At 41.7% G+C, this 17,274-nt stretch overlaps 1 protein-coding gene across 2 annotated transcripts in view; it reads right to left on the reverse strand.

Annotated features, from left to right (window-relative positions):
• Positions 1-541: 541 nt before the first annotated feature.
• Positions 542-17,274, reverse strand: part of Ddah1 (dimethylarginine dimethylaminohydrolase 1) — a 151,004-nt gene continuing 134,271 nt past the window's right edge. For both annotated transcript variants that reach the window (XM_008826245.2, XM_029560283.1), the window contains exons 5-6: positions 6,390-6,533; positions 542-3,474 (exon numbers count right to left, since the gene is read on the reverse strand). In XM_008826245.2, the coding sequence (XP_008824467.1) occupies positions 3,358-3,474; positions 6,390-6,533 (261 nt within the window). In that variant the 3' untranslated portion in view covers positions 542-3,357. The remainder of the gene's footprint in view (positions 3,475-6,389; positions 6,534-17,274) is intronic.

A 17,274-nucleotide genomic window follows, 5' to 3' on the forward strand; every position in this document is an offset into this window, starting at 1 on the left:
AAAACAACCTTTAAAATGTTGACTCTAAAACAAACGAAAAACAAAACATTTCAAAATTTTTTTCTGGGTCTACAGTAATTGTTCACAGGATGGGTTTCACAACGACGTTTTCATAAGTATATCATGTACTCTGACCATATTTACTCTCTCCTCTCCCTCCCTTCCCCTTGCTATCCCACTTTGCTCCCCAGCATGAACAAAGAAAGAAAAATAATTCAGCTGCTCCCAAAACTGAATGCCATAATGCCATCCAGGGTTAGCAGTAGAAGGGAAGAAGAGACAGGTACCGTTTATGGAGAGGCACAGGTGAAAGCAAGCTCTCCTGGCCCAGCATCGAGAATACCTGCTCTCTGAGGCGCCTCAAGTGTGAAGCAGCATTTCAAATACCATCTTAGCCCAAGCCTTGATGGCAGTTGATTTATAGGCACCACATTTCCAATTCCACAGCCTATAGGACAAGAGAGAAAACACCCTCCCTGAAAGTAACAGGGTGATTTTATTCTCCACAGAGGTCAACGTTGCAAAAAAGAGACAGACGCTGTCGAGCACAAGCACAACTCACACTTTATTCCATCATAACTGGCGTACATGTAGGATCAGGCAGCAAGAGACTAACATTGGTGCAGACCTCTTCTGGACCAATGGGCCATGGGAGGCATGACTGGTTTTGGCACACAGACTGGCTAACCACACACTGTCTGGAAGATGATAGGCAGGAAGAGAAAAAAGCACAAACCTAACACCATGTTGAAATCATGTCTGAGTTCTGTAGCTTGTTAAAGAGTGAATAGTTACAAAGACTGACATGCAACCCTACGTAAGTCACACTATCAACTACAGACTAATTTCCCTTCTTAGAGATGAAGAGATGGCCTTAGTAATCAGTTCATAGTAGTGTATAATAGCAATCAACATGTAACAGAGGGGTCTGCCACCAATTCCTACAGCAATCCATCACTGAAGACAATGCTGAATTATGAATTCGCTGTATATTCTTTCATTAAATTGAATCATACTGAGCAAATAATTCTGACTTATACTTATTTAAATATAATTCCCCATGTCTTTATAACGTCAAAAAGCAGTTTTTGTAAGTCACAATGGACAAGAAAAGAACTTAGGTAGCAAGCGTCTTTCCTTTTCAAAGGTAACATTATGCTGATGAGAACGTCACAGCAGTAATACTACTGTGCTGCAAGTGTTTTGGGTTTAACATCACCGAATCACACAGAGAGTCCAAAGTAGTCAGGCCAGTTTATAACAGCAGCAAAGAGCTAAGATGGAAAGAGAGGCACAGAGATTCTAAGCGATTTCTCAAGACAAACAAGGAAAGAAGGACGCAGAGGGAAAATGGAAAACCACCTTTGGGAGAACACACTGTTACAAAGAAGAATCTGTTCACCCTAATGGAGAACAATTCTTTAATCTGGGATGACCGAGGGAATACTGTTGAACATTATGTCGGTTAGCCTAAACTGGCTTGGTGGGGTGTTTTTCCAGTGCTTTTTCTTTTTTTGAGATGGTCAGCTCTCACAGGGAGAATTTCTCCTTTTTGCTAGTATAGGGCCAGATTTAACCCAAAAGGGCAACCATGATTGCTGAAAGCATTATTTCTTTATTAACTTGGGCATGTGGCTAACATCCAGTCTCTCTGTTAAGAACATATTATTCATATTATTCATCTAGGATGAGATGTTTTGAAATTTGATAGTGACCAAGATATGGTTCATTCACAGGATGTACTAAGATATTTGCATGTGAAATGAATCCAAATTTAGACAATAAAGAAGAGAGAGAACAGAAGCAATTTCTTCAAAGAGCTGTCAAATACATGTAAAAGACAGACAGTGGTTAAGGATGCCTTGATTTTCTCAGGGACTCCTTACCTGCATCTACTGAGGGAAAAGGGAGGGAAGGCAATTCTCTCGATGGTCATCAGTATAAGGAACTCTGATTACAGAGGTGACCAGAGATAGATTTGAAGTAGCCTTTCTTTGTCTCCCTGGTTTTAAATGTTAAACAACGAGCCATACACAGCACAGGGAAGGTAGAGATGACTAGGAAGGTTGAAGACATGCCTGGATGGCCTTGGAAATTACCATGTCCCTGACCTGATTCAGCTTTAAGAAAAAAGAATGTTCTCTTCCTTCTCTGTGGCATTGTTCTTTGTAAGAGACCCATGTCAGCTGGAAGTTGTGTAATGTGAAGGCTAGAGAGGAAAGAAGTTTTAATTGAATTCCACAGTAAACATTCATGGATATTTCAAAGTACACTCATGCATTGTCTAAGTTGGCTTTAGATACCATTTCCTGACCGTGCTCCTTGACCAAAGAGGTGGGGGCGGCTCCTGCTGGCTCTCATTAGACCATCAATAATCATTTTAGATGCTATGTCTCTTTTGAAGGAAATGACTTGGCTAGATCTTGATGATTGCAAAGAGTAGATACAAGGTGAGTCAGAAAAAAAAAAAAATGAGACCTTCTTCCTTGTTCTTATAGGACCAGTCACTAGGCAAAATTCATGGCATGTGACTCAGAGACTTTCCAAGGTGAACCCATGCGTGTTTCCAGGCTTCGTGATCTTCCTTCCCCTACCAACCACTTACCTTCCTAGTGTGGTGCCCTCCTTCTACTGGAATTTTAGGTCTCTGGGGCAAACCCTGTCACGATATGCCTCTGTGTAGTCCATACCTCCCCAGTCAGCCACTCTAAGTTGGGTCACACTTCTACTGAGGAGCTTGTGTTCTCCTCTAGGGGAGGGAGAACAGGGTTATGGCAGAAGATGTGGCCGTGAGGTGGAACAATGCACATAGGGTGAACCTTCAGAAGTTCTTGGATTTTACCCAAGGTCAAGGTGGCTGTGAGAGAAATGGGAAAGGCCAAAGAAAGTATCTGGGGAAAAGGTTTTCAGAGTTTGGAAGAAAGGAAAATGTAGAGAACCCTGGAAATCTCATAGGAACAAAATATGATTTATGATATAGGCAAAAAAAAATCCCTAGCTTATCTGGCTGATCAACACTTTTTGTAATACACTGCAACTAAATGATTTGTACAATAATAATACAAACATGGAAATGAGTGTTTCCATACCACTATTAATCACATTTCAATGACTCTTTAGTTCTATGTTTTCTAGGTTGCTTAATTCATTTAGTAAATCCACAGGTTAGGTACCACCGTAAAAGGAAGGGGGGGGGGCTCAGAAAATGAAGCAATTAAAATTGGAATTAATTTTTTTGTAAACAAGAGTTAGTAGCATAGTGGCACAGTAGATTGTCAAGGAAAACAACAGGAGTGGGTACAGAGCCATTGGCCTGGCTTAGGCCACTTTGCTGGCTACCACGGAGGGACTCGAAGCTCAGGAGTCTACCTTCTTGTTAATTAAAATTGAGCAGCAGGTGAGCAATCCGTCCACCTTTTCCATTTCAGAATTGCTCACAGGGATCAGCAGATGGTCCTTCAGTTTCTCATAAACCTGTAACGCAGTAGGAATCAAGGGGAGAGGAGAGATGGGAGAATTACATCTTGACCTTTTTTATGACCCCCAGGTATAAATAATTCGGTTTGTGCCTCTTTGCTTTTTTTAATTTAACCTTAAGATACACATGGCCTGCAACCCTCCCCCAGAGCCGGTCATAATTGGTTAACCACTTGTTTTGTATTTTAACCTCAAAGCCAAAGATGTGTCATCAACATGATTGTTGCTAGAGATGCCTCCTTCTGCCACTGCCGTTCCTCAATTAAGTGATAATCAAAAGCCCACGGTTCTGTGCTCAGTGTGAACATTCCTCTCTTCACTTTAAGACACTTTCTACTTTCATGTTTCTTTCCTTACGGATTCCACTAGAAAAACATGATGGAATGCAACCTAAGCGTATACTGCAGGTCACACTGTGTTTAAGTTGTAGGTGTGAATTTTATAGCATCTTTCAACCATAAAGGAAAGTATGTGTCAAAACATCTAATTAACAGCCCACAGATTTTCCCCCCTGTGATCAAACAAAGCACACTTTAAAAAACAAAATCATTTGAAAATGCTGCTTAAAAGCAATCTACTGTGATTCTTCAGGAAACACTATGTTCCTTAAAATTCAGTGCATTGGTTGGAGCTCTGGAGCCAGCTGGGTTCCTAATCTAGTTCTGTCAACTTGCTGCTATGGTTTCAGCTAAGTGACATCCCTGTGAACTTGTGTATGTTTCTGGAAGGCTGGGATAATACTACTACCCTTATAGGGCTTTTATGGGGACTAAATAAGATAATGTTTAGAGCATACCTGGCACAAGAGAAGCCTTGGTAAGCAGGGGTGTTACTGATGTCATCCTACTGTTGACAGACCCTGGGCTGGACTAGGAGGCAGAGAATGATACCCTGTTGCTAGGTGATTGATGAGGCTGAAGAGGCAGGGAAGTCCTCAAAGTGGGTTGTCTGAGCTGGGATCTTGCTTATGTTGCAGAGTCTAGGATGGGGGCCCAGGAGCCCACATTTTAAATCCTGAGCACATAAAACTATAGAATCTATTGTTCAGGGCTGGAGAGATGGCTCAGCAGTTAAGAGCACTTGCTGTTCTTCCTGAGGACCCGGGTTGGAGTCCCAGCACTCACATGGCAGCTAACAATGATTCATAATTCCAGTTCCAGGGGATTTGACGCCCTCTTCTGACCGCCGCAGGATTGCATACACATGGTACACTCACATGCAGGCAAAACACTCATACACATAAAATAAAAATAACAAAATATTTTTGAAAACAAAAGATCCATTGTTCACCTAAGAGTTGCTTCAGTCTGAGTCTGATATCAAGAATCCTATATTTTCCTCATGTTTACTCTTCTGCCATAGAAGTAGGGCAAAATTAACTCTGTTAATTCCCTCACTCCCGTTTAATCTGCTGAGTGACCATGGTGAGAGGGTAAAGCTAGTCATGACAGTAATGCAAATTTGAAAAGTAGAACAAGAAATGGTTTGGTTGGGAAAGTGCTTGTCTTGCAAGCATAAAGATCTGAGCTCTATACTCAGAACCCGTGTGAAAAAACTCTGGGCTCTGGTGACACATGCTTGCAATCCCAGCACTGGGGAGGTGGACACAGGTGGATGCCTGGGGCTCGCTGGCCAGTCAGCCTAGCTTATGCCTACTTGGTGAGTTCCAGCCTTGTGGGAGATCCTGTCTAAAAAAAAAGGTGGAAAGCACTTGAAGGATGACTTCTGAGGTTTTCTCTGGCCTCCATGTGCGCGCGCGCGCGCACACACACACACGCACACACACGCACACACACGCACACACACGCACACACACGCACACACACATAGTGGCAAAAAACAAAGTTTTCAAAGCACAAGACATAAAAACGTCAATGGATACTGAAGGTTCTTCTGTATTATTGTAGTAAACACTATGTTCCTCTGGGCAGAGCTGAAGATGTCAGAAAGTCTAGAAATTATGGACAACTGAAAAATTTATGGCTGAACATGGTTACCAATGCTTGTTAGGATGAAACAGAAATGATTACAGGTACAGTGAAACCAGAAGAGTGCTCTGAAAGACAACTGAGATTTCCTTAGAGGAAAAACGCCGGCTTCCAGGGATGACATCCTTGTTGGAACACAAAGCAGAGACTCGTGGTGAGATTGGCCAGCTTGTTCCTGCTCGACCTTCCCACCCTCTAGGATGGGTAGCCCCCTCTTTTTAAAGCTTTGCCAGTGAGCACTCACTTTTCTGGGTCACTCATGCTCCTCTGCCTTAAGAAGCAAATGAGTCTTTGCTAAAGAGCAGCTCGAATTTGTCAGAAATCAGTAACACAATTAAGAATATGATTGTTGGATGTCATGCTTAAAGAGCATCTAATGCATACTCAGAACTGCAGTGTAGATTTGGGTGGTTGGAGTTCTCTCTCTCTCTCTCTCTTTTTTTTTTCATTTTTTAAAAGCATCTCATTGTAGCCCAGGCTGACCTCAAACTCATTATGTAGCTGAGGATGATCTCCAGCTTCGGTTCCTCCTGCCTCCACCTCTAAAGTGCTGGGATTACAGGTGTGTGTGTGTGTGTGTGTGTGTGTGTGTGTGTGTGTGTGTGTGTGTGTGTGTGTGTGTCATTGTACCCTGCTTGTGCAGTCTTAGGGACAAAACCCAGGACTTTTTGTACACTAACTGAGCACCCTACCAACTAAGTTACCTTGGAGTTACCTGAACAACTTTGAATAGGAGGCAGTGGCATGAATAGACCAGTGGCATGAATCAGAAAAATTAAATATACCATCCTTGATGTGTTCTGAATGATCCCTTCTGCTGTTTCAATGTTTTGATATGTGTAGAGGAAAAGGAAAACCCCTTTTGTCATTCTATCAGGAAAAGGTCACCAGGAAGGCCAGTTGCAGGAGAGGTGGTGCTTTTACCTTTGCACTTTCTGGATACTCTTCTGGGGTTCGGTGCAGCAAGACGTGTCCTTTGTTGGGGATATTTAGATATATACAGTTGGCAGCCACGTCATCAGGCACAGTGAGCTTGTCATAACGATGGTCACTCATTTGTTGCATGATCTGTAAAAAGACACAAAGCAGCGCAAGTAAAGCTTCTCAATTTTCACATGCAAGTGGGGTGGGATACAAACTTGCAAGTGCTGCCTTAGAGCATTGTGGTTCAAGTTCCTAGCTGTCACCTCAGTCACTTAGAACCAGAAGAGGAAAACTTGATTAAGCTATGATTCTTGGGGGAAATTGAAAGTGTTCTTGTTCTTTTAAAGGGTGTGTCTGTCTCTGCTTTTAAGGTTTAAAATGATCCAGTTTTAGTTTTCGTTCATAAGACACATCAGCAATACATAAAATGGCCAAGTGCATAATAAGGTCCAGCAGGAGTTCTGATGATGTTCTTTGATGAGAAAGCTGCTCCAGTCTTTAGAAAAGACAGACTATTGCAGTAAGGATGGTCAGTGAATGAGATTTAGCCACATACACATTCACACATACACACACACACATTCATACATACACGCACACATGTTCACATTCATACATACATTCACATGCATATTCATACACACATCAACATACCACACATATAGTCACATGCATGCACATACAAACACATTCACACACATAAACACATTCATGTACACACACATTCACACTCATACAAACATTCATGCACATAATTCACACATACATATATTTACACATGCACACATATACACACACTCATGCACACACACTTTTTGTTCTTCTGTGTACATTGAAGTTGACAAGTGTCCAGATGACCCTGAGGTGGAGGCCTGAACTACACGTGGAGAAAAACTGAGTTAGCAGGTCTTTTTCCCCCAAATGATGCATTTATAATAATTAAATCTTAGTTTAAAATAGCTTTAGAAAGATCCCAAGTGTACGCCATACAGAATTTAAAACATGGATAACCCCCCTTTTTTTTCTGGTCTTTTTCAGACAGGGTCTCCCTGTAGCCACAGCTGGCCTGGAACTCAGTATGTAGACTAGGCTGGTCTTGAACTCACAGAGATCTGCCTGCCTCTGCCTCCGCCTCCTGAGTGCTGGGATTAAAGGCATGCGTCACCATGCCTCGTGGGATACCTAGTTTTTATCTTCTCAACACAGAGTTGCCCAAACTCTCAGACACCAAAAGCAAAGCAGCATTTCTAAGCATTTATATTAGAATTGGTTGTGTATAACGTTCCCATTCTTTTTTCTTGCGGTGCCGGGGATCAAACCCAGCATGCTGGGCATGTTTTCATTTCTTGTCAATTTGGGCATGTTAAAAGGGATCTGCTGGGGCCTGGTAAGATGGCTCAGTGGGTAAAGGTGCTTGCTTCCAAGCCTGACAACCTGAGTTTGATCCCAGGACCAGGGAGAGAACCAAGTCCCACAAGTTTTCTTCTGACCTCCACATGTGTTGTCATGGTCCTGCGGCATGTGCATGTGTGTGCACGTACATACACAAATAGACACACAAATAAATGTGAAAAAAAGGATCCGTGCCAGCGTCATCCATGGGGGTATAATATATTTTCTACAATTTGGTTCTAACCCATCTTTCCAACAGGGATCTTTTTACCCTTCAGTGTTTGTGCGCAGAGTGCTCATATTACTGGGCAGACTTGTTGACACGGCCCTGGAAAGTACCGGACTGGATTCCACACCAGATTTGTGACACAGAAGAGTGAAAGACTCCATGCTCCCTTTAGAAAATTAATGAAGAAAGCCCTTTCTGGTCTACCCAGTTAGGCAAATCATTCATTCCTCCTTGTATGGACTATGGCAAAGGTGGAAAGATGTCAGTACTAACCTGATAACGAAATATCCTGCATGTAAAGGGAAATACCCTGAGTGTGGATGAGCCCAGGTCTGATATGGGACGTGGAGGGACATGAAAATGAATAAGAAAAAGGCCCAGTTTCCCAAGAGACCAGCACCACAAATAGTAATATTGCAGTAAGATAAAGCAGGGCACCAGGCTGAACATTTTTCCTTTTTTTCAGCTAATCTCAAATTTCCTATTTGAAAGTTTTATTAGCATATTAATTATATACAATAGTGAGTTTCACTATGACATTCTCATGCATATACATAATGTATTTTGGTCATGTTCACGCCACTGCCTCCCTGGCCCCCTCCACGCCGGCTGATCTGCTTTCTCTTCCCATTTCTCTTCCTTCTACTTTTAGGTCTTTTTTGGTGTGTGACCAATGGTTTTATAGCCTAAGCCTACACTCAAAGTGTCTTCTCCATGTTTTCTTCTAGGAGTTTCAGAGTTTAAGTCTTACATTAGGGTCTTTGATCCACTTTGAGATTTCACACAGGTAGATTTCAACCTTCTACTATTTAAAACCTCTCTTAATCATCTCACTTGACTCTTCCTTAACCTTTCCAGTTGAGATAGCTCAAAGGGCAAGAGGACTATTAAGACAAGGCCCCAAAACTCAAGACCTCAAAGAGGTACTTAGAACATGGTATGTACAGCTATTGCTACCTGGTCAAGACAGGATACCAATAAAGAAAACCCAGACAATTGACTGTTCTCATTGACTTAATTCCCTAAGCACTTGGGAGAACTGTATGTTTTGGCCCAATACTTTTAGGCGAGGTGTTTCAACCATTTAAAAGCACCAGACAACTGCCAGTTGGGATTGCAGTTCAATTCATGGTATACAGATGACTTCCTGTATTCTTTATGCCCAGATAAACTACAAAGATGCATTGAAAGAGAAAGAAGCATGGCCACACCAAACCTTTGAGGCTTCTCCAGGTTCTCTTCCCACTTAAGCAGTGCGGTCAAATCTCCCACCTGCCCATCTGACTCACATGTGTCTGGAGGTGACAGGGCAGAAACTGGAATGTCATGCACTCTGGAGGAAGTGTTACCAGTGCCAACTTCTTGTTTACCAGTGAGGGAGCAGACTAAAATCTCCAAGGTTATGCCTACATCAGAAAGTGTCAATAACAGAGACTAGATTTCCTTCCGGGTTCAGTTTTCCTTTGGCTTCATTTCCATCCCGCACCCTCAGGCTCTTGGAGTGGACATTCTTCTCTCTCCTTGGCTCTCATTTGAGCTGTTCTTCAGTTAACGGCATTTATTTGAAATTCTAATCTTTGCTTTTCTTCACTCTTTAACTCATCGCCCTTTCTGAATCTTCGACTTTATAGTTTCTGACAGGAGCACTCCTAAAATTACTGACATAGGGGTCAATATCCAAGCTAGAACTGTTTGAAGATAGTTTCATTTTTCTTTCAATATTAGGAGGAAAAGAATTATAATATTCTTGGTTGGAGATAATTTTATGCCAAGAATATACAAAGCAATTTACTGATAAATTCTTCTGGGAGTTGCTCTAAAAATAAATTCCTTAACAAAACCACGAAGGCTACCTTAGCAGATACTTCCAATTAATTTAGTGAGGCACCTTTGGTTATCATTTTGAGGCACATTAAAAATATGCTGTAAGAAAGGACATTTAATAATGAGCAGGCTCCATATGGATCTGTGAAAGGTGCAGGTCAACTGAGAGAAAAAAAAACCCACCACAAAATCTACATCAGTAGTCAGTCATTCTAAAAGGTTTTGAAAATGGTAACTGTAGATACTAAACAAGAAATGTTTTTTCCTGGAAAAGATAAAGGCACTCATTCTAAGCACAAAGAATTTCTGTCATTTTAGATGAAGAACAGGCTTTTCTTTTCCTGTCAGTGTTCATTTTCTTTTCTTACATGTTATTGTCTCAATAAGACAGCTTGTCATTGTGTATAGCCAGGTTCAGGAGATGCATGCACATGTACAATTCAGTGAGCTCACCGAGAAAGAAGCAGGTTTTACAATACATCTCTTCAATATGAGAGAGAGAGAGAGAGAGAGAGAGAGAGAGAGAGAGAGAGAACCTGAAGATGAGCTCACCATCCCAGCTGACAAGGTAGCACTTCAGAGTCCCAGACTTCCTGGGGCTGAGCCATGGCAAGGCCAACTTGCTCTCCCTGTGGATGCTCAGGCCTTTGTGAAAAGATGAGCATTGTCTCAAATATCCCAAGAATGCAGCCGTTGGGCCAATTTGTTCTGTTTCATTTTTTTTTTTTTCCTTAAAAAGGATTGAGGATGTAGGTGGCTTTGTTCCAGAGTTCTTTGGAAAGTGCTGCTTTAACACTACGGAGGGCACTTCCGGCTTTTCACAGTACCCTACACTGAACCGAAAGCAGAAAGCACCTAAACCCTCTCTGCACGTCACCAAATTCCTCTCCGTAGATTCCTCTGTATCCTGAGAGGCCTTAGGCTCAACATTAAGTGCTACTGGAGGAAGATTTGAGAAGGCAAGTTGCATTCCAAATGTCCTCTCTGATTTTTGCCAGTGAAATTATTACACTATGAATAACCTAGTTGGAGAGATGATCATCGGAATTCGAAAGCACTGATGTTCAGTCCACTTCAGCAGTCTTTATGGAGTGCCCCTGTGGGCTAGGCACAATGGCGGTGTGAGGTGAAGGGTATTTTAAGGCTAAAAAGAAAGCCAACCTCACAAATATCACAGGTAACTTCTTTTTTTTTTTTTTTAACTTTAAAAAAGCATTATTGCCGGGCGTGGTGGTGCATGCCTCTAATCCCAGCACTCACTGGGGAGGCAGAGGCAGGTGGATCTCTGTGAGTTCAAGGCCAGCCTGGTCTACATAGTGAGTTCCAGGACAGCTGGGGCTACAGGGAGACCCTGTCTCAAAAAAAAAAAAAAGACCAAAAAAAAAACAAAAACAAAACAAAAAAACCCCCAAAACCATTATTGAGAATTTCATATGTGCATATAAGGAGTTTTGATCAAATCCATGCCCACTCCCTCTCCTCCAACTCCTCCCATATCTCCCCATCACTTTTTCCTGAACAACTTCATGTACTCTTTTAATTTTCTTTTATGGGCTTTTTGCTACTCTAACATTCCCGCACTCTGAAGAGGTAACCCTAAAATCTTTTAGGGATTAGATACAAGCTCCCAAATATTTTTGACATTCTTGGCTTAGCCAAGAAACTGTCTACTTTTCTTTGGGGTCTTTTTACCCTAACTGCCTAGAAAATTCCTACCTCCTATTCTTATCACAGCATCCTCTGAAGCGGTTACCCAAATCACAGGTAATTTCTTAACCAAGAAGGCACTCAGTCCTAGAGAGGAAAGGGCTCTGGGACTCATCACGGCCTCAGAGTTGTCCTGGTGATCTCTCTCACAGCTGCTGGTTTGGAGAAACTGGACTCTCTCCCCAGAGAGGAGCTGCCACAAAACTGAGTGGGAACATGTTGGCTCGCAGCCAGAGAGAATCTGCACGGCTAGTCATATTCACCAGGCATTTCCGGCAGTTCCCAACATTTCTGGGAATTTTCTCATCCAAAGGACTGGAAGGCAGTGCCATTCTTTGGCTTCTTACTCATGCTTTGTGTTTCAGCAATTACATAAAAAAAAGTCCTGGGTTATGTAGTTGGACAGGACAGTTTAGGACTTAATTGGTCAAATACTGAAGCAAAGACATAAAGTATCTAAAAATATTTAGGAACTATTCCAAGCATATTTTTGGCTTGCTCATAGTTGATCTTTATCTGTTATCCATCTATCTATCATCAATCTATCTATCTATCTATCTATCTATCTATCTATCTATCTATCTATCTATCTATCTATCTATCTGATCACAACTTAAGCTGAATAGTGATACACATAACAAACCAACCAAACAACATCTCTCTATCAACTATCATCTGCATATATAGATTTATCTCTCTCAACACATTAAAACTAAATCAATATCAAAAGCAACTAATTATAGTCCACTGAGAGATACAGCACAAGCTTACTTCTCGTTGCTATTGGTTATCTAAAATAACTATCATTCATCAAGAGTTTATTGAGCACCTGACGATATGCAGTAGGCACCAGGTTCCTATCAATCCTTTTAAGGCTGAGCCAATATGACTATGGATAACAGAACTGCTGTCATGTTTTCATATTTTAAAATCTTTCACAGGAAAAAAAATCATAGAGAAGCTCAGAATGAATATATTCTGAAAGCTATTTCTAATTAATTAATCGCACTGAGAATTGAACCCAGGGCAAGCACTCTACCACTAAGCTATATTCCTAGCCTTCTCTAAGCTGTATCTTTTTTAAAAATAATATTTTAAATTTGTTGTTTGGGAATTTTTTTTTTTTTGGTCTTTTTGAGACAGGGTCTTCCTGTAGCCCCAGGTGTCCTGGAACTCACTATGTAGACCAGGCTGACCTTGAACTCACAGAGATCTGCCTACCTCTGCCTCCTGAGTGCTGGGATCAAAGGTGTGCACCACCATGCCCGGCTGTTTGAGAATTTTATATGCGTATACAATGTATTTTAATCATACCTATCTCACCCTCTGCCCCATTCTCCCCCCATTGCCCTCTTTCAACTTCTCCTAAACTTTACCCCCAACATATTACTCTTCCAATTTCATGTCCTTGTTTTACTTCTTAAAAAATAACCCACTCAGTTAATTTAGTGCTGCTGGTATGCGTGTGTGTGTGTGTGTGTGTGTGTGTGTGTGTGTGTGTCCACAATTCCACAGAAAAATGACTTTCCCTTTGTAAACAGCCACCAACTGCCAATAGCTCCTTACTGAGGAGTGGGGCCTCAGGAGCTTGTCTCCCATTCATGCTGGAATTTTCTCATAGACACATCTAGAATTCTGTTTCCATTGTGATTCCAAATCCCATCTGAGTTCCCTAAGTCCCATCATCAAAGATGATTTTGCTTGGATTTTGGAGCCAGCCAATCTTCAAGGTTGCCATGGGCTATTTATCCTCAGGAAAGAACTGAAACACTCAACTGCTACAATGGATGTGTTCGTCTCTTCTTTCTTCATTTCTCACAGCAACCTGTCACTGGGTGGCACAATCTCTGTCTTTACATGAGTAAACCAAGGTACCACCAAAGTGTAAAGAGATTCAGCAATGTGTCCAAGGTCACACATTTAGAAAGGCCACCTAGGTTTTGGGTATGTCTGTCTTCAAATGTCCATGTTTATCCTGATACAACAAACTACCATCTTGTCACCTCAAAGACCAGACTCACAATTCATTCACTGGCAGCCTATGGGCTAACTTTTCCTTTTGTTTAGCATGTGTGTATTTGGAAAAGTTTGCATATAAATGCATTTTAGGCAGAGACTATTTGGCATCTGAAGCCATCTTGATGCTGTACTTACATGGTTTGGTTTCATTCGAGCTAATTTATTTATTTTTATTTTTAAATTGAGTTTTTGTAATTTTCATACAGTATAGTTTGATGGCATTTAGATCCACTCCCTCCACTCCCCTCTGTTCAATTCCCCTGCCACCCCCCGCCTAATTTAATGACCTCTCTTTTATATATATGGCCTATAGAGTATGAATTGTGTACCCCCAATGTCCGTCAGCATGGATTTATTCACTGGGCCCACCAAGAGTCCCAACCCTGTAAGACACTGTCTTTCCCCCTCCCAGCAGCCATCAATTGCCAAAAGTTCCTTAGGCTGGGTTGGGATTTTTTTACCCACTACGTCTATGCTGGGATTTTGTCTGATTTAAGCTTGCATACAGTCCTGTAAACAGCCAAATACACATGGCTAGAGAGGTCATAGATCCTAGAGAAAAACATATTTTTGCCACACCCCTAGGCCAGTAACTTCTTACTTTATTTAAATATACATCCTCATATTTACAGACAAGTGTGCTTTTCACCCCTCATCAAAGAAGCTTCTTCTTGCAATAGACGGAGACTATTACACAATTCCAGAACTGGTCACACACAGAAAATAAGAGTCTGTGAGACACTGAACCCTAAGTGACACATCTTCAGTGCAAATTCTACACATAGGATGAATGCATCTCTTAACTCTCATCAGAGAAGTTTCCTTATGTAGCAGATGGCGACTAACACAGAGACCCACAATTAACCAATGTGCAGAGACCAAGAGGCTGCAGAGAGTTTATCTCCAAATAGAACATCTGTTTCAGATCTCTGCTTCCCAAGGTTCAGGGATAATTGCAGAAGAGGAGGTGGAAAGATTGTAAGAGTTAGAGGGGGTGGATGACCAAAAGGAAACAGAGTCTTCCAGACAGCTGGTCAGTTACTCATATGAACTCACAGCAATGGTGACAGTATGCACAAGTCCCATGCAAGCTCAGATCAGATAAAATCCCGCCCCCCTTTTTAAAGTAAAGGAAAAAGCAAAGCCTTTGGAAGGGAAAAGAGAGCAAGTGAAGGGCATTATGACCTCTAGAGCACTGAGGAGTAGGCGTCAAGATGAAAGACAGCCAATGGCCAAATATGCACCATTTGCAATGGCTCCCTGGACCAACTTTGCCATCCTGACCCCACCACTGACAGATTAATACTTATTTTCCAGATGAGTAAATGATCCCTTGGTTCTCTCATCAGTAGGGCATGCACTCATTCTTTTCTTTTGCAATGATTATGACGTCTTTGCTCTTATGCATTCAAAGTCCTCTACCCAGACTCCTTGGCAGTGCAAGGGTTGCCTGGCGGTTAGGGAAGAGTTTGTGCTTGCAGAAAAGCATTCTTTTTTTTTTTTCCTTTTCCTGGAACAGGGTAAAAAGAATCATCATTGGGATTCCCAGTTATGTAACATACCATAACTGTATTTGTGACCTCGGTGGCTAGGACAAAACCTTCAAAGTACTTGCCCTGGATCTTAAGGCAGTACTGAGCAGATAAATTAGGGGTCACATACAACATAGTATATCCACATTCACTATAAACTTTACTGATATAAATGATGGTCAAGTATATAATTGACAAATAATATTAAGATATACAGTGCTCTTCACTGGAGATTTTGTAATTGATTCTCATAGAAAATGCTTTTGTTGCATTTTGCAGAGCTTATGTATCTGAGGTCCATTTCTGGTGGCAACTGACACATTAGTGTATTGTGATTCAGCTGCCGCTAGGCAGCTCTGTCAGTGCTCACAACATAGATGAAACAATGAGACCGTTTTTTGGAATTTTGTTTGTTTGGGATGATGGGCGTGACTTCTTTGATAAATTGCATAATCATTTTTGAATACTGGAAGAGCATTTCATCATTCTCCCTCAATGTAATGGCTAAACACAGAACACATTTTAAGCATTTTTACCCCCTTGAAATGGGGTCTGGCTGGTTGCTTAGGCTGGCCTTGTACTCAATAGCGGGTACTGCAGGCACACACCACCACTCCTGCTTTAACGCATCTTTAAGTTTAACCTGCATTATTCAAATTTTCTCCAACACTTAGGCCTTGACCAAAGTTTCTTAAACTGTGGGTTTGACCTCCCACATGGGATCATATAACTGAATGTGGGAGGGTTATGAAAAATCTGGCAATAGTAAAAGGTTTCTGAATGCGTAACAACCAAAAATGAATTCAAAATCAAATGGATAATGAATCCAAGGTGTTTCTGGCAATCTTTGCCTACATTGTGTTGCATGACTTCACTGCAGCCTTGAATTTCAACACAAAAATGTACATTTTGCATTGCACATGCTGTCACACCACACAGTGCCAATAAATGCCGCATAAAACATGTCAGCTCACATTCGAGATTGTTGTGTTATGAATTGCAGTATTTTTATTCTAGATACAAAGTTTTCTGCTCTTATAGAAACAATGGTTTAATTACAAAGACTATTCCCATTTTCCTATTATTATCCCTCAGTGTGTGAGTAATGAATTAGTTTATCTTTGGATTGAATTGTGTTAGGCAAACAAGCATATTCATCTCATTAGAATGCTAATTTCCTTTTGCCTTTAATAAATGGTAAAATACATGTATACCAAAGAACTGCTGTAAGATAATTATTTATCAGGGAATGTTTGATTTGTATACTATTTTATACATTCATATACCCAGATGTGTGTAAAAATTTCTCAGGTGAGGCGCATTGACTCCCCCAGACTCATTCACCCTCCCATCTCCCCCGTGGGTCTCTCCTCCTAGTTTAGGTCTTGCCCCATTCCTTCCCTTGGGGCCGCTGACACCTGGGGAACCAATACTGCTTCCTGATCCTTTTCATCCAGACCAATGTAGTGCCTTCTCTGGGCCCCGGGAACACTGCTTCTGGGCCTGGCCCGCTCTCACCTCCCTCTGCTTCCCTGGGCCTGCACCACCTGCCAGCCTTTTTCTGGGACGTGGGGGTTGACCTTTCCTCTTCCTGATCCTTTGCATCCAGACCAACACAGCTCCTCAGTGCAGTCCCCAGGAGGCCTTGGGGCCTCTTCTTGCCCCATCTGCCTTTGCATCTCTTGTGGCATGGCCATCATCTGCCCTAGACCAGCATCTTTCATGGGCCAGACTCCCAGGTCAGTCAAACCCCCAAATTCCTGAGGCCAAAATCATTCCTGGAGGGATGCAGACTTTAGGAGAAAGCCTCAAAACATCTGAACCTCACTTGAAATGGGCCTCTGTGGGAACTCCCAAAGACAAAAGCAATCTGGCCACTCCAATATAAAATCAAAAGAGAGAATTGGAAGGAAAAATGTGAAAACATCTGACCCTCATTTGAATTGGGCCTCTGTGGGAACTCCTGAAGAAAAAAGCAATCTGGCCACTCCAATATAAAATCAAAAGCGAGAACTGGATGCTTAGATGAACCAGCTTTTCATGCTCAAAAAATAAACCACAAAGACACATGAAGTTCACAAAAAGAAGTAAACCTAAACTTGAAGGCCTGAGTCTCACACAAGAATCAGAAACTACAAAAGAAATCCACATGTCAAAATCACAGAGAAAAAATAATAACATG

The sequence above is a fragment of the Nannospalax galili genome, unplaced genomic scaffold (genome assembly GCF_000622305.1).
Source record: "Nannospalax galili isolate Female #2095 unplaced genomic scaffold, S.galili_v1.0 scaffold9, whole genome shotgun sequence".
In the NCBI taxonomy this organism is placed as follows: domain Eukaryota; kingdom Metazoa; phylum Chordata; class Mammalia; order Rodentia; family Spalacidae; genus Nannospalax; species Nannospalax galili.